This window comes from Astatotilapia calliptera, chromosome 5 (genome assembly GCF_964374335.1).
Source record: "Astatotilapia calliptera chromosome 5, fAstCal68.1, whole genome shotgun sequence".
In the NCBI taxonomy this organism is placed as follows: Eukaryota; Metazoa; Chordata; class Actinopteri; order Cichliformes; family Cichlidae; genus Astatotilapia; species Astatotilapia calliptera.
Genome location: NC_137426.1, coordinates 24,148,202 through 24,176,062, shown reverse-complemented (window position 1 = coordinate 24,176,062; position 27,861 = coordinate 24,148,202). Strand labels below are relative to the sequence as shown.

The following is a 27,861-nucleotide window of genomic DNA, read 5'->3' as shown; positions in this document are numbered from 1 at the left end:
TGTGTTTTGAATAAGGCTGTAACATGACAAAATGTGGAACAAGTGACGCGGTGAAGAAGATACACTGCATCGCCTCATGCTACCTGTAGTGACACTGACCCCAGCCACATGCAAAACTAGTTTAAATGAAAGGGCAAAAGATGGGGGAGGGGTGGTGACCTCCACCTGGAAAAACCATGACTGTTGTGGGCGGTTCTCATAGTTGCCTTTTTAGTGCACTGGTGAATTTCATTAACACTAAAGCAGCTGAACTTGATTAACAACCCCCTCTCCTACCTGACTAACCAGATCAACATCCCAGAAGTTTAACTGAAGCTATGCTGTCTTTCAAAAGTGTTTAATTTTGAGCAGTGTGCCACAAAGACTGACATTTGTTAACGGAAGATCATCAACAGGCTGCACAATGAAACAGTCATACCAGATTTTCCTTTCGTTTAGTTCTTTGAGTGCTTTTGTTGAACGACTCGGAACTAACTTTGCAGTCAACAGGCATCACGTCACTACCTCAAAATAGCGCATCTTCTGGTTTACACGATGTAAAAACTACATTTCCCACAAGGGCGTTTTGCGCTTTGCCATTGGCGGTGGCACAGGTGACCGCGGACGCTCTGAGTTGTGACAACTTGACCGTCAAAACGAAAACAAATTGGCTAAGTGTCATCGGTTACACACGCGCTGTCGGTGTGTGGAAATACGGGGAAAGTCAAACCTTTTAAACCTTGGTTTAAAACTCAGCTTGTGATAGTTTCTGACGGACTTGGTGCCAGAATATATAGAAGTGGCCACGCACTTTTTTTTCCTCCTGAGCTTGACTCTTATTTTGTACTGTCTGACCTTCAGAGCGGGTAAGTTAGATTTCACCAACGCTACTGAAACTGTTAGCCTCTGCTGAACCGCTGCTGCCTCTAGAAACCCCGTGAAAAGAAAAGACAAGTGCGCGTTTCTCTTTCAACGCAAACTTGGGCGATTTATCGACTTAAAATGGAATGGATTAGATTGAACTAATTGATTATGTAGCCCTTTTGGCGAAATAAAAGGCATAATTTCATCAAATTAATACAAAAATGAATTGTGCATACAGGCTACAAACAGAAATTATACAGGACATTTGTTCTACTTACGTAGTTTTGCCGCCTTGAATATATTTGTAGAAAGATTTGAGGTGTTCATGACACATTTCAGAATTTATTGCGTTAAATATTTTTGTACGTGTAGTTTTAACCATAATTTAAATATAAAGACACATTTGCCATTGTGATGAAGACCCTGGAACCACTAGTTTGCAGTGCGCTGCACCACTTTTTCCCTTTTACTGTCCTCTGCGAGTCTGCTGGGAGTTGCCTCTCTTGCCATTTATAAGCTGCAGCCAGACCGGTATCAGTAACAACACCTCAGCCTTGGGGTATGCTGCTATGTATAAGTCTGTGACTGTACAGACTGTATTACTGCTCTGCTTGTTATAGTACTTACCTTTAAATTTATGCAAGGTGCCAACGTGATGAAGGCATCCCTGATTTATGCAGCCTTTCCTCTCAGCACAGAGCGCTATTCCTATTTCCATGTGTGTGCGCGCATGTGCTGTATGTATGTTAAGTGGAAAGTAGAGTTTAGCATGACAGTTGCTGTCTGGTAATGCAGCGATAATAGTTGACTCTAAAGGCGCATGCGTGGTTGGGTTTAACAGTCGTTTCACCGTGAAGTTTTAGCTTGCTTTTTCTGGACTGTGGTTAAACTGTTTGACCAACAATTTACTTAGATAGATATGACGTTCCCCAACTAAAGGTGAAATAAATTTAGATGAAGCAACTTATTTAAAAAAACAGATTCACATCAGCAGAATAATGTTTAGCATCAGCAACCCCTTATTTATTTACCCAACACCTTGGCTTCACATACTCCCCCTCCCCCCCATCCAGACCATGGGTGCAGTGGCTCAATGCCCCCCTCCTGCCTGAGAACATGTTTGCGACTCTATATTACACCATCAACGTTTGGCATAAGACTCTCTTCTCTGACCCTTGGTCTCTGCAATCATACATACTGTTCCCCAGAGAGCAAAGTCGCAGGGAAATATCAGCAATCTGTTTGTATCATCTTTTGGGTTACTGCTTAAATTCATTTGTCTTTCCAGCTTCCATCCTTTCTGCATGTCTAACAAATCTGTGAAGCTTGGGTTAAGGGGAAATGCAGTGGGTTCCTTTTATTTGCGCTTGCCTTGAATCACTTCCAGTAAAATGAGTTTTGCACAAAGGCATCAATGAGGTCAGGGTTCATCGTGATACGTGAATATATGCACATGGGTTTTGATATAGAAGACAGGGAGAGCTGTGAGGCAAGAGGATGTCTGTCTACATGTTACTGAAACACAAAAACACCCACAGATAAGTATGCATGTGACTGGATTTAGATCCGACTATGGGAATAATGTATAATTTGAAATATGCTTGATTAGAAACTTTCTTTTTTCCTTCTGCCTCTGTCTAGTTTACCTCTGACTCTCTTTGTTTCTCTCTCATGACTGTGACCATGACTCTGTAACCAGTCAGAAATGATGAAAAAACTGGGCATCAGCATGGACAGATAGCATAGCTGTAACTAATCCAGTCTGCATGCCAATGAACCATTTTAATTGAATTATTGCCTTGTAATTTTATCACGTGCCTTTCGGCATGTTTACATAACGGAGATTATACTGCTTATTAGCTAAATTTTCAAATAAATGATGGATTGCTGGAGATATATCTACATAGAGTCAATTGATATTGAAACTAAATTTATAAGATTAAATGTATTCATGTGCAAGGTGTCTGTGTAGCTGTTTAGACTCCTTTTGAACAAGTGTAGGCACACAGATAAGAATGGGACTGAAGGTCATCGTGAAACCAGCAGGGTTATGTAGTGCACACAATACGAGAGGGGCCAGGGTTATTAAACGCACAGAGCTGTCAGGTCACTGTCAGCAAGGTCAGAGGTCACTGGTCACAGTATGCAGAGCAGCAGTAACCCCTGATAGACTGACTGCACTCTAATTCTCTCCAATAGCACAGCTGCCACCTGTTCAGACAGAGCAGCACAAGAACCCAAAGTTGTGATGGAAACATCACAGGAAATGTGACCACATCAAGTATTCTAATTAAGATTTCATTTTAGTATTTCTGTTCCCTGATTTGTGTTCAACTTGGCACAGAAAGGCACAAATTAGTACAAGCATTGCATCCTGTGGGTGTGTGTGTGTGAGAGGGAGAGAGAGAAAGATGTTTTCGGCCTCATTGGGTATGTGTCTGCAGTCCGTTGGTGATGGGATTAATTTTCTTCAGGTAAACATAGGCAGGCAAGGTGTATACACACACACACACACACACACACACACACACCCTTGCACTTGCACACTGAGACACACAAGCACAGTGGCTCGGTTAAATGGATGTACTCTAGTGTGAAAGAGCATCAGGTGTGTGTAAACACAGCTTCATGCGTTTGCCATATGGACAGTTCTCCCATGACCTACACAGCTTTCTCAGCTCTTGTCCTATCCTGGTGGTTTGTTGGGTTTTCCTTAGAGATAATAATTTAAAAAAGGCAGACAGAAATATAACACAAACTACTGCACAAGCTTTTCACTGAAGCTCGGAGTTTTTCTAGAAAACCACGGGAATGACAGCGTTTCATGTGCTATATGACAACATGACCCATGATCTCCCAGAGGTAAGTGTGGGTGGGGCGTTTTAGGGCATGTGCAAAATGTGTGACTCCACTTCCTCATCTTATCTTCATTCCACAGTTTCACATCCTCTTTTTTTTTTAACTGAGAGACAGTAGTGACAGGCTTGCTCAGTCTCATTTCTCTCTGTAAGAATCGCTGCTCATCTGCATCTGTGAGTTATACACAACTGGGCAGCTGCAGTGTGTGTTTCTACAGTTTTCTTATCATTGTGAACTGCAGTGATCAGTTGTAGTTGGTAGATGTGTCTCTCTTAAACCTCATCTCTTACAGTGGCCCACAGAAAATGTTACAGTTACCTTTTATCTCCTTATTAAGATGTTTTTCAGAAATATTAAACATAAAGTTGCTGCACACTTAACACACAATGTGTGTGACATTTGAAAGTTGTTCACACAAATGGGAATGAATCAGTTATTGTGTTAAAAGCTTTTCTTAATAAAGGAAGGTATGTGTAGTAAGTGTGTTTAATGAATATGAAAGAATGTCCTTGGTAGTTTCACTTCTTTCAGGAAGCTAACAGTTGAAGTGCATTGTGAAATTAACACAAAAAATATAGATTTCAAGGTTCAGTGAAGCACTGATGATAAAAGATAAGTGTTGTATCTGCTACTATTTAAGTTGTGCACAAACTCTTTCCATTTATAATCGTCTTCAGTGCTGTGAAAAGTAGTTCCAGCTGAACAGTTCAGTTCTTTACTAGGAACTTTCACATGTACTCCACAGACTGCTTCCTTAATGTTATGCCCTGTGGGCTCCTCAAACAGGTTTTCATAATGTGATTCCAAGTGTTGTTGCTATTGACTGTACTTTGAAACCACTGGTGATTTGAAAACACAAATCTGCTTTCTCAAGATTATCTCACCAGCATTTTTTAGCTTAGATTTCAGGCTAGTTTTAAGGCATAAAAAAGATCCAGGGAGAGTATTTATTGACTCACTGATGACTCATGATGACATATTTATCCATATTGGATGCATAATGGATGGATGCATCTTCTGCCTTTGACTAATTGTCGTTCGGAAATGGCTGATATCCCAAATTCCTGGAACTTATTATCATCTTGTGTTGACCTTACTTTTTCATCTAGGCTCAGAAATGTTCAATCCTCCTCAGCTTGTACCTTTTTGGGGTCGGGGTGGTCATACTGAGCTCCACAGTGGCGTCACATTGCTTTTCATGTTTGTACTTGAAGATTTAAAACAACAATATTTTACTCCCTCAACAGCATATCTGATTTAAATTTGCCCACTATCCCCTTCAAGGTCAGCTCATTGTGAGGTGCTGTAAGTGTTCCAGCACTCCTGCTCCTGCTAAGCTTGGATCGCTCCTTGGAAGTCCCATTTTGACCATTTCTAGGCATGCATTTGCAGTGCCCGATAACAACTGTTCAACTTGAATGTCATTTTAAGGAAGAATATGGAGTCAAACGGAGTAGTTCTGATTGTAAACAGCTCAAAATGAGCTGAGCCTGTTCTCTAAGTTCAGGTAATTTGAGCCAAATTTTCACTGACAGACATTTGACCTTCAGGGACAAATTTACAGTGACAACTTGTGAATTAAATAAAATGACATGGACCTGGTGGCGCTACTCACCTCATGATCTCCCTTCCACTCTCCCATTTAAGACCACTGTTCGGTCTTTGTGTCAAAAAAGAGAGGCCAGTGTCCCAGTTACCCATGATGATTAGCAAAATGATAGCTGGGTCCGTCTGACTCAGAGGTTGATGTTTGCTGTTCACGAAAGTTTGAGGTTCATGATGAAACTGCAGACAAGCATGGTACTTCCAGGAAGTGATTTAAAAATAGCAGGACTGCTGGAAATGGTGCAGGTCTTCACAAGGAGCCAAAATTAAATCTGGTATATTTTATATGCCTTATGGATTGAGTTCAAGAACTTTCTTTGAATTGTACCTTGTGCAGCTTTCAGTTATGAATTGAATACAAAAAGATACTCAAATTCCAAGTGATTATAACTTGATTCCTTAGATATTTTCTTTCCCCTTGCATAATGCTGTATGTTATATAACCTGAAGGTGGTTGGCTTCTCGCTGTCATTCCCAAAACACTGGCATATTCAGTGTTTTGGGAATGACCAGGGAAAAATCCTGAGTGAAACAAGCATGTATAAATTAATCCTAGTAATTTAATAGCTGCGTTTTTGTTGTTGTTGTTGTTGTTGTTGTTTTTGTCTTTCTTTCTTAGGGCTGGTAATAGTCTATGGAAAAATCTTTAGATTATTCTTTGATAAAGTTATATACAGCATCAAGCTGTGTGTGGGTGTCTTTGTATAGATAACATTCCTTTGTCTATACTGTTTAAATAAAACTTGTCTCATTTTTGATCAGAGGACAAGAAATGCATTCTGATCGGAAACGCAGTCTTGTGCACATGTACAGGCACGTTCGGTTACTTTCCATCACTAACTAAGTTTTTCAAGAGTTTTCTAGATTGCATTACAGCGAGTTGATTTTTTTTGTACTCAAGGTGGTCATTAAGTTTGTGTGTGATAGCCAAAGTCAAATTAAGTTCACTCACTCACTCACGTGTGTGTGTGTGTCTTTGCCTTATCTCTCATCTCATCTCTAGATTGCCTTCCATTACATTTTCCCCGCATATGATGATGTTCACCCATGCAAAAAGAAATGTAGTGTAGCTGGTTGCTGGTTGGTTAGTTACTGTACTACCCACTCTTAAATTCACAAACAGAGACCACTACTTTTGTTTTGTCTATATTATTAGTGTATATTTTAAATTCTCCAACAAGAAATGGGATTGATTTAAAATAAACAGCTATTTGCTTCATACACGGTGACTGGAATATCATGACGTCGTTGCCTGTAAACTGTAAACGTGTATATTTCTTCAAATTAGAGTTGTAATATCCCATATAATTTATAGCATGTGACAAGTATCATTAAACCACAACAACACTCCTATTAGTCATACACACAGCATGGGGTCACCTCGGGCCAAATGATGTTATGTGCATAGTCGGGAAGTGCTGTGGGTTCTGTTTTTTCTTTTGTTTTCTTTTTCAAAGAGTTTCAGTTATTTAGTGTTTTTAACGTAAAGCAACTCTTACATAAGTGAATATTGGTTTCGTCAGATGCTGTGGTCTGCAAAATCTTGCAAACATCACTTTGGTTACCAAAAATATCATGTGTCATGCTGGTATAGTGGTGTGGCGCCACCTTCTCCCTTCCAAAAGAGATTTTAATCACAGCAGACTTCCTGGTTAAATAAAGCTTAAATGGATTTAAAAAAAGAAAGAACCCCCCCCCCCCCCCCAAAAGAATGCATTTTAAAGTTCTAAAATAGTTATATTTTATTATTTCTTGATACATCTTACACAAAAGCACACACGGGTGAAGTTACAGGCTACATCCAGCTTCTCTGACTTTCCTGGCATATTTACGGCCCTGTTTTATCCTACATCAATAGCACACAGTATAGGTATAAGTGAGCATAGCCAGGTCAGACTTGATTCAAACATATCAAAACACGTGTTTTAGACTTTCAGCAGAGCCGCAGTACTGGTCTTTATAGAGTAGACAGTATCTGGCCCCAACTGTAGTGACTGAGGCACTAAAAAATGGGAAACTTGCGTATCGACAATGGAGAGGGCCTTGATTGGCGTATGTATGTTTGCGTCAATGTATGTGAATCCTTGAAAGGCCGTTGTAAAAGGGTACAAGGCTGTCATGGTCAGAGATTTTTTCCCCCCCCTACTCCTACTGAAATTAGTTACCATTGGTAGCCTAGAACGCAGTTTCTCTGGCCAATAAGCTGAGGACCCTCATGGGTCCTGCCCCTGGACGAAAATAACCCAGTAAATACACTGTGGGCACTATGAGAACTGGAGCTGGCCTACTGTTTAAAGCTTTGTGTACAAACAAGGGATTCTTGTCAGCTGGGTGCTGCTGAACCATGCTGGCCTGTGTCCTCCTCTGTTGTTTTAGGAACAACTAGCATAGTGGCCTGTTTTTCCTTATTGAGGCATACAGGGTGTGGAGAGGTTGGAAGTGTTTGCATGGAGGGATGTAAATAACTGGGTTAGATACAGTGTTATTAATTGCAATAGTCCTTAACATAAGAGATTTTCAGATGAGTACTGCCTCTTTACAATAGTTTTATGGGAACATCTATGTGAATATCAATGGGGAATATCTTTAAAAACATGATACTGTTAGCCAGATCTGTACACGATACTGTTGTTTAGTATGCTATGCCATGAATTTATTCTAATATTAGTTCAGGCGATGATGCTTGAACTCATCACTCAGAGTCTGTTAAAAATCCTATCCATAAGTCTTGATGCATGCTCAAGCATCCAGGTAGGGAAATCCCAGAAAGTTGATTCTGTTCATCTGGATGTAGCATTTTCAATAAGAGGAACGTTTCGTCACTCATTCACAGGACTTCTTCAGTCAGCTGACTGCAAGAAACTGATAGCACGGCCCATTGGTAATCAGTGATGCTAGTTTTGGTCATTATGCAAATGTACTGTTTTTAAGGTTGGTGAAACCTGCAGTCAGCTGACTGAAGAAGTCCCTCGGATGAGTGACAAAATGTTTCTCCCACTAAAAAAGCTACGTCCAAATAAACAGAATAAACTTTCTGGCATATCCATAAGTATTCTGTTTCCTTATTTTTTTGTCTGTCTGGTTGTTGATGGATACAACGTACTTGTGTATATGCATTTTATTGAACGTGAGATTTTGATGTTCTTTACTGTCTTATAGAGAGCCGCCTTCAGGAGCCATTCATCCATAATATCTCATTAATGACAGAAATACATGGATATTTCATATAGGTTTAAGTTTGCAATACTCTGCTGCGCTACTTCAGAAAACGTAAACCCTCATTGGAGGCAGTTTTTTGCTGGTCAGATCTTATGCCTGTAAAGCTACCACTAGTGTTTCAGATGTTTATTTGGATCACATTTTAGCTATGTGTGATGTATCCTGTGTGTTTTTTTTTTCTAAACATAAATTAAATCATACCTGAATAAAGCAGAGATCACAGCTTTAGAAATCCATGGCTGTGTTTCATTTATTAGAAAAAGTCAGAAAGCTGTGGAAACAACACTGAAAAAATGCAGATCATCAATGTTAATGTTTTTGTGTGCTTTTTTGTTTGTGTGGTGTGGTTTTAGTGTGTGGGTGTTCAATTAAAGAAGTAAATGTGCTGATTCATTGCCCCATAGGTCATAAAAACACAGTGACCTGGTAGATAAAATAAGGAATTGCATTCAAATTGCGCACGCATATGTGTAGGTGTTGCTGTATGCAAATATTGTGCACTGAATTAAGAAGAGAGGCTGGACTGAGGAGGAGCTGCCCAATGGAGGGAGGGAGGGAGGGAGAGAGAGAGAGAGAGAGAGAGAGAGAGAGAGAGAGAGAATGAAGAAACTAAAAGAGTTAGCTAGACACAGGGATCTCCTTGTTGTTGGCCCAGACGATTGCATTCAGGGTAATTTAGGGGAAGAGGAGGGAAACAGCAGGAGGAGGAGGACGTCTAGGAAGCTGAGCTGGTGGTTAGAAAGGGGGCAGAAGGTGACTAATAGTGACTGACACTGTACTTTAAGCAGTTCTGTTGAGGAAGGGGTGGCATCACAATCAGTGGAGCAGCACATGTAAGCTCTGGTTGGCTGAGCAAGCAAACGGCTCATGGTCTCTGTCAGTGTGTTTACTAACACGTGGAGGAGCTCATTTCACCTGGATACACTATGCTGTCTTTGGAGTAGTTGGAGAGTTTCTGGTAAGAACCTGAAGTTTAACTATACTGAACTATATCCATTGTTGTGTGTGTTTCGTGGTGCCTGGCTGTTGACAGCTGTCACCCTGAGTTCTGTTCGTGCTTACTATGAAACATGTCTGAACATATTATGTGCAAAGTGTTTTTGTAAGAGGCAGAGGAACGGAAACACTTACAGCAACAGAAATCACTTTAGATCTGGTCTATTATGGCCCAATTTTAACGTACTGTCTGTGACTTTTAAAAAAGAAAAACTTAAGAAAAACGAAAAATATGATTGAGCAGCTTTGAAGCGTTGTTTAGCATTGTGATCGATTATGGCAGAGGGCAGTTAATCTTAGCTGAACTGCAAGCATAAAAAGAAAAAATGATCAGTGGAGGCCAGACTTTCAGAAGGTTTTCTGTGATGGGTTATCCTCTAGTTTATAAGTTAGACTGCACTGGATAAAAGTATTATAATTTGCCCTATAGTGCCCTACTGTCTGTGTTTCACTTACATAATCTCTATATGGCTTGTGTATAATTCAGGTCTCGTGTCTGTTTAACCAGTTTGGTTAGATGAAATAGCTTAACTGATTTTAGATTAGACAGCGTTTGTTTTATTGTAGGTTTTTTCTTCCCTTCCTTCTAGGAGTTCAAGTGCTGTATGAGAGTGGCTGTCAGTGTCAAACAATTGCAAAGTTTTTGGTGTAAACTGTTCCTTACTCCTAATTTAAAAAAAAGTCATGGCTTAAAAAGTTTTCGTTTTTTCCATGGCTTGCCTGGCAAGGAAGTTGCTTCACCGCCAACAGAACTAGGAGTTGTGAAAACTCATGGAAGGAAAGGGGAAGTAATGCGTTGTGGTTTTTATTGATGATGCTGGCTCATTGTCCTTCCTATATCTCTGTGTTGTACAATAGATACTGCGGAGAGCCTGCTGTTGTTCTTTCCGTGCTTTTTTTCACAGTACTCTCTGCTCTGTGATCACTGCAGCTGAGATTCGCTGTGCTCAGGGTCTCTCTTGAGCGACTATAAATAGGCTGTTGAATGTGACAGGCATTGTGATTCAGGCACAGTGTTGATGAGTTATGGTGATTCATTTAGATGACCTTCTGAAAGTTAGCCACTGAGTAGAATCACTCAACCTTCGCACTTCATCTTGGTGAGGAGATGGTAATAAATTACACAGATGTTTCTATCCTGGTTACATTTACAGTCTTAAGACTCCTGACTATGTTTGAGTGGTTATTTTGCATCATATATATACTCTTTGTGTGTGTGTACCATGTTTAGATATCTTTGTGATGACCAAAAATTGGAACGCTACTATACTTGTGGGGACCACCAGTCCCTTATGGCAACAAAATGCCCGTCCCCACGAGTTTGAAGACGTTTTTGAGACTCAGAATGTGGTTTTGGTGTCAGGGTTACTATTAGGTTTAGGCTAAGGGTTCAGGGATTCATTTTTGATGGTTAGCGTTAGGGTAAGCGGCTAGGGAAAGCAGTATGTCACTTAGATGTCCTCACTAAGATATTAAAAGTGTGCGTTTTGTATATGTGTGTATATTAGATCCCTTTTAACTCTAACCATGATATTGTGCAATGTTTTGATATTTCCTTGGGTGTGCATCCCTTTTCATAAAAACCTTTACATCCTTGACGCTCTTACTTTAATGATTAAGGTGTTAAAATGACTGGAAACCAGGTATAGGAAATGCAGTGCCTGAAGAATGAGCCGAGGTGAAAAAACAACAACTTTCAAATCAGTTATTGAGAATATCTTCCTGTCGCATGTGTTTATACTTAAGCCTCACCATGGTCTGTTGCTTCACTTGCTTCCGCTATGGAAATTCTGCTTTAAGTGTGTGTTGCACACCTGCAGCTCCCCCTTCTTAAATACTTCACTGCTTCCTCAGCTGCTTTTTCACAACTGCCAAATTTGTATGCTTTATTTATAGCTGTTCATTTTATCTGTCAGTTCTCTGTTCAGTTTTACATTTTATAACCAATCATTTCTTCTTTTTCTTTTTGATTGTTGTTGTCTCTTGGTTCTTTCATCCCTTCATCCCATTGGCCATCGACTTTCTCCATCATCCAGACATGTAGTCAGCAGCATAAGCAGAGCACACACTACTTTGTGAACTCTTATTTACTCTCAAACAGGTAATTGTATTTTGTGTGTGTGTCTGTCTGCGTGCTGTTAAGATATCTTTTCATATTCTACCGTCAAAATCATCATGCCAAGTGTTTGTGGCACTGTGCTTCATTCAGAATTAGAAATAAAATCAGTGTGCCTATATAACCCCTGTATACTCTAACCATATATATTTATGTCACAGATATGTTGTGGTAACAGGGGTCTGCATGAAAACTGGCAAACACCGTAGAGCACTAATACACATGCAGGCTTACTTTTCATGTGCATGCCCTCCTCTCACCTGTACCCGCACCTACAGACAAAAACATGCACAAATGCATGAGGCTACGCACACAAACACAAACACATGAAGAAAACAACAAAAAAACACATCGTAGTTCAGGGGAACATGGTGTTCCTGAAAAGGAGAACAGAGAGCAGGGGTTATTTTAGCCATTAGCACAGGAAGACAGATAACTTAATGAGAAAGCCAGCGTTTGTGTTTTGACTTGAAATTATATTCTTTGGTTTTCCAAGTTTGGTTTGTGAAAACTTTAATGTCTTGTCATGAGGAAGGTTAAGCAGCTTTTGCACTACATTGTTGACGTGTTGGTGTTCAGAGCAGGGCTAGCCATGTTGCACTTCTTGTCTCTATGCTCACTAACTGTGCAGAACTGATTTGCACAGGTCCTACACTTGCTTTAAATAAAGTTTTACATGCTGTTATGTATATGCAGGTTTGACAACATACATGTGCACCATGCATGCATAGAGGTAGGTGTGTGTGTATGTACACACCCCACATATAACTGCTGGTTGCCAAAAAGGCCCTTCTTGGCTTTGCACAGCCACTTCTAAAAATAAACACTCCACAAATTAACACGCTGTCTCCGAGCACAGGTGCTATAGCCCCACACTGCCCCCACATTAGTGTGTACTTCTGTGTGTACCTGCTATGCTTCTGCCTGGAAGAAAAGCTGTCATCACTCTCTAAGTTGAATATATTACACACGTCTTGGATTTCTTGGTTAGCTGTCATTACCTAGCCATGTTGCCTCCTCACAGATGTATCTGATCAGCCTTTACTTTGACCTGATCTGAAAATGTTTTAATTCACACAAAGTACTGCAGTAACACATGCTTATGGTAGTTTAGACATGAAAGCTGGACTTTGGTTGAGATATATTTGTGTGACTAACGTGGCAGTGTTGGCCTCTGACCCGGGCTTCCTCCGCTCTGCATCCTACTACTGGCTGTCAGTGTTTGAAGTGAAGGGGTTGTGACATTACAGCGTCGGACACACAATAGCTGCTCTGTGCTTCTACTGCGTCACAAATGCCCCCAGTTGATGTCAGGCAATGGGAAGGCCCGTGTGGGGGATCACACTGCCTGGTAGCAGTGTGTCACCATATGATATCAGGAAGTGACATCCTATATGATGAAAATAAGTGTGCAACATTTACAGGACATGTAGGTCATGGATCATGGCTTTGTTACACTGGGTGGATGTATGATACATACTTTGCATGATGAAATGGAGGAAGTGAAATGTAAACATTGCAGCAAACGCATCTGCCACTGTCAGCAGCTTTACAAACAAGGTAGATTTGGAATCCTTTTACTCGTGCATCGGGGATTCAAATGTGTGTCTTTGGGCCATTATTTGTGCCACGTAGCCTGGTTTCTCTACAAAGTAGACCATTAGGTTAAAGTCAAATCTAATATGTTTTTATAAGTAAAGCTTGTGTCTGCAAAGAGCTTTTATGGTCAACGACAACATACCCCTGTGCAACTAGCCCTTGTTATGCACAAGTACACACCTTGAGGACATTTACTACTGTCGCTGCAGGAAGGCTCCTTCTGTTGCAGCACTGCATCAACAGCTGTAAATCTTGCAGATTAAAGCAAGCTGGCCTTTAAGATCTGCCGGTTGGCCTGCCCTAAAGTCCAAGTTCTGGCACAAGTGTGTTTTGGAAACTGCATGTGTTTGAATGTGTATCTCTGCATGGGTGTGTGTTTTTCATGTGGGCCATCTAATGGGCACAAAGCAGGCAGTGTGTGCCCCCTCGGTTGCTGAAATGTACACTGTGGACAACAGGCGGCTTCAGTCCTTCTCAATAGGAGCTGCCCTTCTTATTGTACCTCGTGCACAATGAGCTTTTCTCTCTCTCTCGCTCTGTCTTTCTCTCTTTATGAGCATATACAGAGAATGGAGCAATCACATTCTGACTGATGCTGTGCTATTCCATCCCACATCACCGCAAGCACAAGATATTTGACTAGACACTGAGATGTAGCACTGATTTCATCACACCTTTATAAGGGCCAGAGAAGCTTAGTCACGCAGGGGCTAAACGCAAGTCACTGCAGAAGGGGAACTATCAGCCCAGGAACTCCCCAATCTATGCTAACTTTGTGTATGTGAGAGAAAAAAAGCAGATGTTGAAAGGGGTGACGGGTGTTCCCCTCATCTTTTTGCTCACATGATCACTTAAGAACAACAAGACCACATGACTTTGACATGACTGGAAATCATCCTCTATGTGGGGGGAAAAAAAAATTTATTTCCTGTCTTTTTTTTCATCATAACAAAACTAAAAGGGTCAAGTCAGGGTGACACCAGGAGTGTGCAAGTGATCCTTGTTTTTGCATTAGCTGCTAATGTTATGTGATTGATGCGCATTAGGTGTGAAAGTCAAAAGGTCATTGTAGTTGAGGAATTTTGATTCAAAAGATACAGCATGAAAGGTGGATTTTTAATTTCAATTTGGGAACAGTCATGAGATGTATGTTTTTGGGGGGTTGTTTATTTTTTATTTCTTTGAAAACGTTGCACAACAGGCAGACAATGAATGGATGGTTAGATGAATAGATTTGAGAGGCTTGGCTGCTGGTGATGTGTCAGATTGTTCACTGATCCAGCTTTGCTTACTTGAGGCCTGATCAGAGACTGTGAATCAGCGAATGCTGTGTCAACTTGGTAAACAGTTTTTATGAGTATTCACCCTGCTTTTAAACATCTTTTAGAAATTGGATTTAGTACAGTTGATTCAGTGGGAACACAGAAATCTTGATTATTTATTTTTTTGAATGTTATAAATGAGATATTGCGTTGGTGTGACTACTACCTTGATTTAACTTAACTGAACAGAGGATTTAATCAACTTGGTTCTGGACTTCTTTTATAAGTTTAAATAGCTGTTTGTCCAAACCTTTACTAACTATTGATAATCTTGTTATTGTCAAACAATTGCATACATATACTAGCATAAATAAGACAAACTAAGGTAAGACTTTTGTTTGTTATTTGCAACAAGAAATGAATGCTTAAACTAAAGTTGAGAATCTGCTTCACTGTTAAATAAACAGAGCCAAAAAAATTGTAACATCACAAAGTCACAGGTCTGTTCACACGAAAGTATTGCACACAACTCCTCTTGTCTCACACCTCCCTTCCTACCACTGATGTTGCCATTAAACATAAAAGAATTAGTTTAATTAGGCTTTTCTTCAGAGGTTAGATGTGTTTCCATAGTCTAGTTCTTTGCAAATGATCTGTAATAGCGAGGTTACATTTTATGTTAATCAGATCATTTCTAGCTTCTTTCTATGTTACTACAATTTTTTCATTTCCCCCCCCTCGTTGTTTCTTTTACAGCTTCCACTACCTCTCGGGCTGGACTGTGGTGCATTAACGTCAGCTCGCCCTCCCCTGCCCCCCCGCCCCTCAGCCATGGCCTCACGCATTGGCTTGCGGATGCAGGTACAACATAACCTTCCACCGTTCAGTAAACAACATGCGGGAGTTTTGCTGGCTATTTATATCACTTTATATTTGTAATGTTGTGCAATGAATTTGAAACGTTTTTTTCCTTTTAAATGTCTCATAGCATTTTGATTGATAGATGGGCGTGTCTACCTATCTAGGTTTCATTAGGGCCTGATTTTCACTGCCATGTATAAGGTATAACACAGAGCCAAAAAAAGAAAAAGAAAAAAACAAATTCTTGTTTTTTCTTTTAACTATGTCATCGTTTTTACATAGATGGATATAAATAGACGCTATTAATCCCACAGTGGTGTAAATGCCTTGTTGCAGCAGCACAAGGGTCAGAAAGAAAAACAATGAATTATTTATACACTAAAATATACTAAAAGGCAGGTCAGAGCTGTTGTTGTTGCTTTTTAATGGACATTGAAGCTTTTAAAATAAAGTAAATTTTAAACGGCTGATTATAAACTTTTACATACAAATCTTACAGTTTTCACAAGTCCTCACCGTGTCCCTTTCAGACACTTTGCACATGTACATTTGATAGTCAAACAATAGTCACGAGCATAGTTGGAGTCACTGCAGCCACTGTTGTTGTTACGATACCTACCGGTAGCAGCATGAAACTTACAAATCCCCTCATTCTAACATTGCGTGCTTCGATTGTTACCAGTGAACGGCTGTGGAATTAAAGCACTTTGAAATCAGATGATGATTGGAAAATATTTATTTTATGTGCATATTTTAAAGTCTGATTGCTGACTACTATTTTTGGGAAAATTCCACCTGGAAAAATGCCCTCCCCTCAAATTCAATTATAGCTCGGAAAAACTTTATGAAGTGAATCAGTAAAAAATAAAGATGCCCTTGAACTATAAGCAAAAAAAAAGAAAATCAAATTGAAGCATGACATATGCTTCATTTGTTTCTATCATAGGCGATTCTGGTCAGCAACCTTCCAAAAATGTTGCCGGTTTCATTTTAAGATAAGATGCAAGCTGGTGTTGGTTACACTGTCTTTCTGGGTGGAGGATAAACGCTAATGTGTGTGTGCATGTTTGTTTCCAGCTGATGCGAGACCAGCTGCAGCAGGAGGAGCAGCGTGAGCGGCAGCAGCTACAGCAGCAGCAGAATGCAGCCCTGCAGTACATGCAGAACCACATGGCTGGGCCACCTGCACCCACCCCAGCCATTAGCACTCCACAACATTACCAAAGCATGCAGGTCCCCATGGAGGTTCTGAAGGTCAGATATTCTTAAGATGCAAATGGCTTATTGTGATAGATATGTTTTGCTGGATTTACTCCCCACATAGCTTCTTTTTGACAGGACCGCTGCACATTATGCTCAAACAGAGTGTAGTAAAATGTCTGCGGCTCCCAGTCCACATGCAAACATGCCAAGAGAAAGCACTAAACGGATTTATGGGACTGTAAAATAAAGAAAACATGTTGGTCGAGTGTTTGAAAAATATGTCTCTATTTATCTAATTACATGTTATAGCAATAAAGCAATGGCAGGAGCATGCAGCTGGAGGTGGTCAGGTCTTCACTGAGCATTGTGGCCTCCCAAACAAGCAGCACTGACACACAGGCAAAAGTCAGGTTTAAAAAGAAAAAAAAAAACTAAAAGAGAACAATGCAGAGGCGCGCCAAGCAGGTAGGAAGACACAAAGGGGAGATAAGAGTGGTTTGACACGTTGTGCAATAGGGCAGACAGGAGCGATAGATAGAGTCAGTCAGGGAGAGATAAAGCCGAAGTGACATTTTGCCCGATTCCGGAGATGCTTGTTGTGTGCGTTATTATCTTACATAATGTGTGTTTGCAAGTTTATGGGTTTGTGGAATACTCCATTATATGACATTGTGCATTTTGCAGTGAGAATTCATACATTGTGTAACTCGTATTGAATGCTCCAACTTGCTGCATTGACACTTTACTCCGTGCACATGCGTGCATATGTGGGAGAGGGGAATGGTGTTTATGAAATCACCACAGAGTTTAAAGTTGTCATTGTTCTTTCTGTAGATAAGGTAAGCTTCTCTATCGCTCCCTCTGAATCATACATGTAAATGCATACATGTAAAGAACTGTTGTTGGACCAGGTATTTACAAGGTAAACACAGTACAAATATCTATTGACTGAAAAGTTCAGTTCATTTAATATAACCCTACCATGGTTATATAACAGAGAGCTGAGGGGGGGCTGAGGAGTCAAGTCTTTCTTTGTAGTAATGGCGAGCAAGCTTGCTCTCTCCTTTATTCTTTGATCTGAAGGAATGAGGCCAGTCCAATGCTCTGTGTGGCCACATCAGAGGATTCAGTGAGGCTTTACTCCTGTAGGCTTTACCACTGACTTAAACATACTATGTCCTAGTGCCATAACTGAGATAATGATGTCTGAATCGCATATTCTGTGTTATCTTTTTAAATATTATTGGAAGGTAATAAGCTTATATTGTACATTAAATGTATGTTTTTATAATATCCCTGTGTGGTAACAGAAATAAGCAAACTTGCTGTTAGTCTTGCTTTTTGTTGCCACATATGTTGTGACAAAATAGAAAGAAGTACCCAAAAATGATACTTTGAGTTTCCAGCTGAATTAATAATAGAAAAAGAGCTGATTGCATTTTGTTTGTCCCTACTATAGGTACAGACTCACCTTGAAAATCCTACAGACTACCACATCCGTCAGTCTCGAAGACAGCAAGTGAAAGAATACCTGTCAACCACCTACGCTACCAAACAGGTATACGTTTGTCATTTTCTTCAGTCCGTCCATGTAGTATTGAAATACATCTGCCTATAGTATGTCAGATCTCTGTTCACTAATGCTGTAACACTCTCTTTCTCTGTGTGTTCCTAGGCGGTCAATGCAGTAGCGGGGCTAATACCACCCTCGCCTCCCACAAACATGGGACCTGCAGGGGGTTCAGCATCTGCACCCCCACCTCTCCAGTCCCCACACATGCGCACCGAGCAGCTTATGTCTGGCAACAGTGCCCCCAACAGCCCGATGGCCATGCTCAACATTGGTTCCAGCCACGAGAAAGAGGTAGATGTGTGGGCCGACAGTAGCATAAGCATAAACCCATAAACATTCATTCCTGGGCAGGTCATAAAGTACCATTTACAGGATCCAGACTGAACAAATATCCCTAAAATATGACTTAATTACACTCGTATATAAAATTATGAGGGTTGACTATTACCCCCAAAGTAACATCATCTCCACATTTTATGAAAGCACCATAATGATTTAATTGGTCTTTTGAAGGGTTAGAGGAGCATTTTGTGACTGTGCTGATGTTAATGTGTTGTGCACACAGTAGGGACATGGATGAATGTGTTGACTAACTGGCAATAACTGAGAATGGTAATCAGTGGGATTTAAATGCTCCATAATGGCCTTGCACCAGTAATTACAGCTTAAAAAGTGACAGGGAAGCAGCAGAATGGATGGCCCTTTGAACCTGTAAGACTTTGACCTGCTGTGTGCTTTTAGCATAACCACCTCTCTTCTGTCTCTCTCTAATCCTTTTAGATAGATAAGTAGTGTAACATGCATGTCCGGGGAGGTTACAATCAAGTTTCTGAGGCTTTAATCAATTGAGGAGGAGGGACAGCATTTTGTTTTTAGTTTAGTGTTTTCTAAGCATTCAAATGGTGGTTTTGGTTTGCTTCCCTCTCTTAACATTAGATAAAAACAGGTCACAAAAACATAATTAACACTTCTTTTTTTTCCCCCCCCAGATGGATGAGGTCATTGATAACATCATCAGTATGCAGTCCAATGATGAGTATTTTCAAAGTTTCACTGATGCTGTCCAAATGTCAAACACAGTAAGTAGGAACAATACATATAACTAAGCTGCATTGCATCCAAACGTATGATTTTATTTACACATTGTGTAAGCGCACGCAGTTTGTTTTAAGGGACTCTTTGCATATTTAAATGGGTCATTGACTATAAAGGCCACAAAACCTTTACGGGCAAATTTGTCTCTGCTGATTTTATGCTGTGACACTACAGTGGTATTGTGGTAACAAAAACAAACAAGTGACGTATCTATGAAATGGTGCAGCAAAAGAGGTTTGGCCGCTCTGCAACAGTCAGAATTACTTTTAAAATGGATTTTTGCACTGAAAACATTACTGCGTCGCGTTATTCTGAAAATTGAAACCAAGCGTTACATAGATTTGTTCTCTGTATTACCACATGATTCTATAGCTTGAATGCACCACCTTAAAATAGAATAAGGAATTCCCAAGTGTTTTAATTAAGTATGATGTTCTCTGAAACCTGCGACCACTTCAATTCCAGCTCTGTCTGTACTACATGAGTCACAGAGCTGGATATGCCAGGTCATCAGTACTCAGACTTTTAAGTGCTTCCTATAATCATTGTTCTTGTGTGTGAAAAATGGCTCTCTTTATGGCAGTTGTTAATGTTCTTAGTTATTCTTAATGTTATCGGGTATTGCTTTGTGGTCACTGTAACATTAGTGTTTCTAAGTAGAGTTTTCTCTAGATTTGATTCTGTATATTCTCATGCACTAACAATGTTTAATTGACTTAGTCGCAAAACATTCTGGCCCTGAATGATGTTGGGCATAATTAGAAACTGTAGGGCGGACATACCAGTTGGAAGACTGTACAGCACTTTGTGTTTGAGGGAGCAAACTCAGAAAATTAACAATTAAACTGGCAGCAGTTAGAGTTCAACTTGTTTACAAGACATTTGGAACGGGGGGGGAGAAGGGCGGGAGGAATAGAAAGGAGGAGGGAAAGGGGGGCGAGGGCAATTTGTGTAAGGGGAAAACAGGCTGAAAGTCCAGTTAGGGGAAAGTTCACTCCTGTTTGGTTGGGAGCAGAGGTAGAAGAGAGAAAGGAGCGGAGCTGCCGTGGTCATTCTGGCAGCACAGGAGCGGCAGTGCCATTCAGAGCTGCATGTGCTGCTTGTGCCTTTAGAGGGAAGAAGGGAGCGCCTTGGCACTGTAGGAGAAGGAGTTAGAGGATGAAGGAGATGAGTAAGACGTATGCAATTGTGGAAGTTATTGAGGGAGAACAGATTCAACTGGTAAGACAATGAAGCACTCTTGTTTATAATTCTTTGAGTTTTGGTTGGGAGTTGTTGGATTCCTTTCTTTGTCTGAATGAGTTATTTGAACCACAGTGACTCTTAAGTCCCAGCCTTGAGTGCCTGATTATCAGAAAGAGGAATAGCAGGGGTGGTGGCGTGGTTTTGTGTGCGTGCGTGCGTGCATGTTTGTTAGCATGTGATGGCTGTTTTCTGCTGGACATGAATCAAAACTGTTGCACATTTAAGCTAATTTAAGATTACTCCTGCCGGGTGCACTCAAACATAAAGGTTGGCGGGACTTAGCTTCTGCATTCTCAGACATATTGTGTAGTTGCCCAACGTTTTCCCTGCTCCTGCAGCAGGTAGACAGGGAAACCTACAAAGTCTCCTGTTGCTTTATCTGATACTCATGTCAAACACTGATACAAGCAGCCAATACTGTCTTTTTCCTTCACTTCTGTGAAACAGTTAAGCTTTTAGTAATTAATTCTGTACACATACATCTGACCATCTGCGTGCAGTGTCTGAGTTAACTGTGAGAATCCTGCATGATGTGTTTAATTGCTTAAATCACTATCACACTGATAAGGTGAACCGTGCTGATCAGGTTTAGATTGATTAAGTGAGAAGCCAGCACAATAAACTACCACAGGCAGAAACTCAGTGATAATCAAAATGTTAAAAAAAATATATTAAAAAAAATCCAGCTTTACGCCCAGCTGTCAGAACAGTGTGCGTGGAAGTCACCTGCTAATCCTAATGGGGATTAAAGCAGCAAACTCCATGGAATTCTTGGAATCTCAAAGTTTAGCAAAAGTCTGGAACACCCCTGAATGCCAGGCTCAAGTGAACAGTTTGACTTGTGCGTTGCTCCACTGAGCCATACTGAGTTCAAGTAGAATTTAGTCTTCAAATTGAATTAAATGGGCCTTTACTGGAGTGGAGAATGAAGGTGGTGTTTCCAGTCAGAATGTGGTCGCTGCAGAGGGATGAGGCAGGGAATTTGGGCTTATTAGAGTTGTGTGTTTTTGATTCAATAACTCAATCTGCCCAGATTTGTAATCGTGACAAGGTTTCAAATGGGCTTCTGTCTTCTTCTTAATATGATGTAGAAATTTTTAAAAAAATGTTACTTCTAGAAAATGGTTAATGCTTGAGATCCTACAAATTAAAAGTCTTTGGTATTTAACAGTGTGGGTAAACTTCAGTTCGGTTGATAATCATTTAAGTTAAAGTTTTACATTTCATATATTCTTTAGATCTTTTGTAAGAATTGTAACAAAAAAATCTAACTTAAATACATAGGTTTGCGTTTATATTAGTGAGTGAATATGTTTGATCTCACAGCTCAGACAGTAGCCAGCAGATTAAGCTATCTCATCCTTTGAGTTCTTTATCTTTCAGGCCTCATTAGCAGCGTCATATTTGCCCTTGCTTCAGGGAGTACGACACGGTTGCTTACAAGGCATAAAAAGTTCATCACGCTAACTAGATTGTACAATTAAAAGGAAATCACGTCTTTTTAGAAGTCCATAGCAAACTAAATCACCATTGTTATACAATGTCTAAAGTGCAATAGTGTGGAGACCACTGCACGAGTGTGAGTTCAGGAGCTGGTGAAAGCAGAGGAGAGAAATGAGCCATAAAGACAGATAAGATAGATGAGGTGATAGTCAATCATTTCTGTACTTGGCAGGCTGTTCTCAGGTGTGATATTACTGCATTATCTGCTGCTATCTGCTCTTTACATCACAATAAACATGAACAGTAACTTTATAAAGGTACTTACTGAGATGTTAGAAAGTCAGGTTTACTTAGTTTTCATTTTGATTAGTTTTTTTTTAATTCAGAAAATTGAAACCTTTGCTCATCTCCTATTTTTACTTTGCAAAGTATTTGTAAGATACTATGCATTTTCTAAATGCATGTGTGTGTGTGTCGTGTGTTTCCTTTGCAGCTCCCTCTTTCTAGCAGTCACCTAGATGTGTATGCAGGTCCTGGCATGAAGGGTCCAGCCATTGCTATGACCAGCAACTCCTGTCCTGCCAATCTGACCATCAAGCGAGAACTCTCAGGTGCGAAAGATGTTACAAAGTGATGCAGATTCTGTTGATCAGTGAAAACGTAGCGTGCGTTTATTGGCACTCTTGATAAGCTGTCTTTTTTGAGACATGCCGCTTTCTCAGCCATTAGTTAATCACTTTTTGTTATTGCAAAGACGCAGAAGCCCGTGCGCTGGCCAAGGAGAGACAGAAAAAAGACAACCACAATCTGAGTGAGTCTTTCCCTCAGAATGCTATTTCCCTAAATCCTTTTTCCCTTTTTATTTTCTCACACTGATAATGTGCAGGCCTTCCGAAGAATTTGCACGTACCACATACATGCACACAAAGCATAATCTTTCCGATGCAGAAACAGTGTTATACGGCCCATGTGCTGATTTAGCTGACATAGTCCAACTACTGGGTGGATGGTTAACCTGGTAATTTCTGCTGTCCTTGCACTTAGGTGTAATTGCCTGTGACTGTGTGTGTGTGTGTGTGTGTGTGTGTGTGTGTGTGTGTGTGTGTGTGTGTGTGTGTGTGTGTGTGTGTGTGTGTGTGTGTGTGTGCTTAAATGTTTGCTTCTCTTTACACTTTTTGTATATTTCCAGTATCTGATCTATGCTATACATACTTAAAAAGTAGCATCTGTACAATTTCCTGTTCCTTATTTTAATGCCTTTGATTCACCTGCACAGTGATATTATCTTCAGTGTGTTTTTTCCTTTATGCTAATTTCCATTGGTCTTATCATTCTTCTGCAATAGTTGAAAGGAGGAGGAGATTCAACATTAATGATCGCATTAAAGAGCTGGGCACCATGATCCCCAAAACCAATGACCTGTGAGTTTCTCTTAGTGCACCATGTTTTTAAAGTAAATACAGATGTTGAGTAGTTACTGACATGAACTTACAAGTGAAAATTGCCTGTCTGCTCCCCTGTTTGCTTAGTGATGTGCGCTGGAACAAAGGCACTATATTGCGGGCATCTGTAGAGTACATCAAACGTATGCAAAAGGATGCACAGAGGACAAGAGAAGTAGAGAACAACTTCAAAAGGATGGAGATGGCCAACAAGCAGCTGTTGCTGCGCATCCAGGTAACACATTTGTACAGCACATGTCCAGAATCATAGAAAATGAATAATAATATTAATAGTAATAAAATTGCTTTTGTTCTTTCCCAACTGTCTAAAGGAGTTGGAGATGCAGGCTCATCTGCATGGCCTGCCCAGCAACTCTCCCTCTGGCCTGAACACGGGTGACATTATGGGTTCTTATATAAAACAAGAGACCAGCCTAGAGGAGAACCATTCTCACCCCCAGGCACAAGCACACCACCAGCACCAGCATCTACCCCATAACCAGGCTCATCCCCAGGCCCAGCAGCACCAGTTCCTCTCCCACACACACTTCCACCCTCAGGGCCAGGCCCAGCCCGAACCCAGGCAGCTGCCACCAGTCCCACAGCATCTCCAGCCTCAGCCTCCCATTCAGTACCCAGCTGTGGGCAGCTCCCAGCACTTTGACTTTGCCCAGTCGCTGGACTTGTGCGATGGGATATCAGGGTTTTCAGATGGCATGTCTGGGCTGGGTGACCTGGGTGGACTTGACGTCCAGGCGAGGAGAGGCGACCTAGGTTTCCTTATGATGGACGAGCCTTTGTCCCCTATGGGTGGAGACCCGCTGCTCTCAGCGATGTCCCCTGAAGCGTCTGTCGACTCCAGCCGCAGATCCAGCTTCAGCATAGAGGACGGAGACATAATGTAGACAAGCATGCATTCGCTCAGTCAAACACACGAGGTTTCGCATAGATTGTAGTAAACATAAATATCACGTTTGCAAAACACAAAATGCGTACATTACATACACAGAAATGATTCAGCCCCCAGACATGACATCATTTATATCACACAGTTTCAGGAAACACCAGTGACACTCCTTTGTGGTACATTTAACTTCCCCTCGGTGTCATTAGAGACAGTACACATTCATCACAAACATTCACGAGCGTATAAACCGACACGCACACATACACCTACACACATAAGTGCATGTGAGTTTAACTGAGCAGCTTAAAACTTTGCCCAACACACTGAGCATTTACAAGGTGTGAACCAGCACTGCCAGGTCAGGAGTTATATGGCACAATTGGCCTTGTTTCCATAAAGGTGGCCCTGAATCATAATTGCACAAGGGACAAAACACCCAGTTAATTAGACTGCCATTATCAGATACAAGAACAAACCAAGTGCATCATCACACACGAAGAGGACAAGTTATTTGCCCCTAACATCAGCTCCTTTTAGTAATCATAAACGATTGAATGAACAATAGAGAACAAAATGGAAATGGCTTTATGGCCCTGCATGCATAATTTATCTTGAGGGGATGCAGTGCAGTCACATTGTTCCCTTCCTCAGGCTGTTAGTTGGCCTCAGGTTTTAGCCGTTTGGTGTTGGACAAAACTTTGTGTTAGCCTGCTCAAGTGTCTATATGTATCCATATCTTGGGGAATATTGCCAAAAAAAACCCTGAAGTTTGCTGCAAAAGGTGGATAATTCAGCTTTTAGCAAAGGCCTTTATATTTACTTGTCGAGCTGAAATTGTCATCTTCTGAAAAAATGCATGCACAGGCAGTCACGTAGCGTTGCCCACCTTTATTTTTTAGCACCTCCAGCACTGTCGCAATCTTTACTCAACACTGTAAAGTCTGTTGACTTTGGAGTGGGGGTAGAGAAAACGCACTGGATGGCCATCAAAAATCTGGGGGCCATCCATTTCTGTGAGGTGTCAAAACACTCAGGTACTGTAACAGAATACACAAGCAGGCTTTTAAATAGAAGTGGATGTTAACCTGAAATATGTCAGGGCTGTAACCCCTGTCTGTTTGTGCCTTTTTACTTTTGCTGCTCCTCTTCAAAGGCACGTGTTTATGGGTCGGAGGTCTTCAGCTTTGACTCTGTATCACATTCATCTATACCTGTAAATGCTTTAGAAGTTGCTTCTGCATCAGTGTGACCTTGTAAGCACAGGAGATACAGTGATTTCCTCCCACTAAGTGACCTTTTAAGGTCTATATATAGGGCGAGGTGAAAGAAAGAATTGACATGTTTAAATAGTTTAATAGTTTGAGATACAGGATATGCAAAATTGCTGGCTTTGTCTGTCTGTTGGTGTCGCCATTCCGGTCATTCAGGCATTGGTAATTTATTCATGTTCCACACTGTTTCATCCAAGCGTCACCCAAAGCAAACCTGTGTATTCATTCAGACATGAAGCCAAAATGTTAAGGACCTGTCAAATTAATGGAACAGAGTGCATGTCTGAAGGAACTAGAAGTGTTAGTTCTGTCTGTCAGCAGCCGTAGGCTTGTCTTTATGACATTAGAACACACTTGCATGTATTTGTGGTCACACTCACTTCACAGACATGCACACTTTCACCACAAACGATCACTTAGGTATTACAGTACTCACAGGCAGGTGTGTCCATTTTTTTTTGTTTCATTTTGTTTTTTTGGACACTGATGTGATTTTTATTATTTTTAGCTGTGTACCAAAACATATTCAAGTTACAGTTACAAGGGGTTAAGGTGCAGATTGTCAACTTTATTTTGAGGGGTTGAACAAAAATATTGCATTTACCTTCAAGAAATTACTGCCTTTTTTTATACACTATTTTCAGGGAGGCAAATTGATGTAACTGTAAATTCAGTTCTTTAATATCTTGTTGAGGTTCCTTTGCAGGCAATGACTGCCTTAAGTCTTGAACTCATGGACTAAAGCAGGGATTCTTCCTGTATTTTCTTTCAAAACTGTTCATCATCTGCTTTTTTTTGCCAAACTTCTCCGGTACATTCTTCTCTTTTTTTTTTTTATCAGAATGTACCGAGCTTTCACTTCCTCTCTCAAGGTTTGTTTTGTTTTTGTACCCTAAGGCCGATCCGTTTGACTTTTTGAGCAACAAATTCCAAATGCAAATGCCACAGTTGAAATCATCTCCAAGACTTTTTATCTGCTTATACAATGAAGAAATGACTGTGTGAAATGGCTGTAATTCCTCACCGGCTGATGCAATATTTCTGTTTAGAGTCTGCACTGTAATAGCGTCTTTTCTTCGAATCATTTGTTGTGACTCGCAGAGGCAAGATTGTGAAAAATGTGCCACTGTCCACATATGCCTGGAGGTAACTGTAAATGAACACAAAGTGGAGTGAGGCAGTTTTTCAGAAGAGCCCACTGCTTCACTCTCTTGCCTCGAGATTCACATGAAGCTGCCAGCTGCAGAGGTAAAGCTCAGGTCTGCTGTTCAAACTGTCACCCAATGGTGATTCATTGCTCCAGCTGTCAAAGTGACGACTGGAGCAGGTTGTGCTCAACCTGTGTCGTATCTCTGCTGTGGTAGACCTGGGGCTTACCTTTGATTGATATAGTTTATGATCAGAACAGAAATCTATTTAGTGAACATACTTTCAAGGGGGTTTGTTTTTGATTAAAAGAAGTGTCTGTTTTCTTTATTATTTAGTTTGTTTATTGTATTTCCCAAAGCACTGAAAGAAATGACATTATTGTTTTTACTTTGTACATGGAAGAAATATGGAATAAGATTTACTTCAGATGTTTTATGCCATTTAAATGTATTTTATTTGTATTTGATATTTTAGTTCTATTTCAATTTTATTCCGAAACAACCCTTTCTTCTCAGAGCCATATTCAGGAGGTGTACTGTACAGGCATTTAAACAATGTTTTAACTGGAGTTGGGGAACCATTTATAAACTTCAAGATTTCAGCTGATTTTAAAAGAGATTGTGTATATTTCTGATGTATGATTGGGATTTTATTTATCTCTCTTTTCACTTTGAAATTTGGATCCAGACATAGATGAAGAGTGATTTTTTTTTTTTATCATTGGACTGAAATCAAGTTGCTCATTTGATGAATGTAAAGGCTTACCAGTAGTTCTTGTCAGACTGAAGAACATTGTTTTTATAGTTTATTTTTTTGCCCTACCTGCCTCCTGATTTTCTGTCTTTGGTTTCCATGGAGACTGGAAGCTGATTGACTTCAGTTAAACTAGGCCAGGGATTTGTGACTCTCCTGACGTTGTACCACTTTTTGTCATCATCCGGGGACGAGCCTTTTCCCGTCAGCTACAGTTTGACTGTTGTTGTTCAGTCATCCAACTAGAGCTTCTCAGGCTCCCTTTATTTTTCCACTAGAGGGCGCTCTGCAGAACAAAGGGGGAAGGTGGTTGTGAATTTAATGACGTTATAAAAAAATATTTTAGAACCCATACACTGGCTGAAAGTTTTATTTTCCTTTTGTTTTTTCTGACATGAGAAATGTGTGTGAGTGTTACTC

At 40.5% G+C, this 27,861-nt stretch overlaps 1 protein-coding gene across 6 annotated transcripts; it reads left to right on the top strand.

Moving 5' to 3' along the window:
• Nucleotides 1–574: 574 nt before the first annotated feature.
• tfeb (transcription factor EB) lies at nucleotides 575–24,794 on the top strand. Of its 6 annotated transcripts, none has more exons than XM_026168326.2 (12): nucleotides 639–845; nucleotides 11,559–11,623; nucleotides 15,256–15,360; nucleotides 16,438–16,614; nucleotides 18,023–18,121; nucleotides 18,239–18,427; nucleotides 19,126–19,215; nucleotides 22,413–22,530; nucleotides 22,680–22,730; nucleotides 23,265–23,340; nucleotides 23,449–23,596; nucleotides 23,694–24,794. In XM_026168326.2, the coding sequence occupies exons 3-12, from the start codon at nucleotides 15,331–15,333 to the stop codon at nucleotides 24,264–24,266; spliced, it is 1,551 nt and encodes a 516-aa protein (XP_026024111.1). In that variant the 5' UTR covers nucleotides 639–845; nucleotides 11,559–11,623; nucleotides 15,256–15,330; the 3' UTR covers nucleotides 24,267–24,794. The 6 variants fall into 6 exon arrangements, with proteins under 6 accessions (XP_080158043.1, XP_026024109.1, XP_026024111.1 ...); XM_026168323.2 differs by having other exon boundaries at nucleotides 649–845; nucleotides 22,674–22,730; XM_026168325.2 differs by lacking the exon at nucleotides 639–845 and adding an exon at nucleotides 9,404–9,484 and having other exon boundaries at nucleotides 22,674–22,730.
• Nucleotides 24,795–27,861: the final 3,067 nt, after the last annotated feature.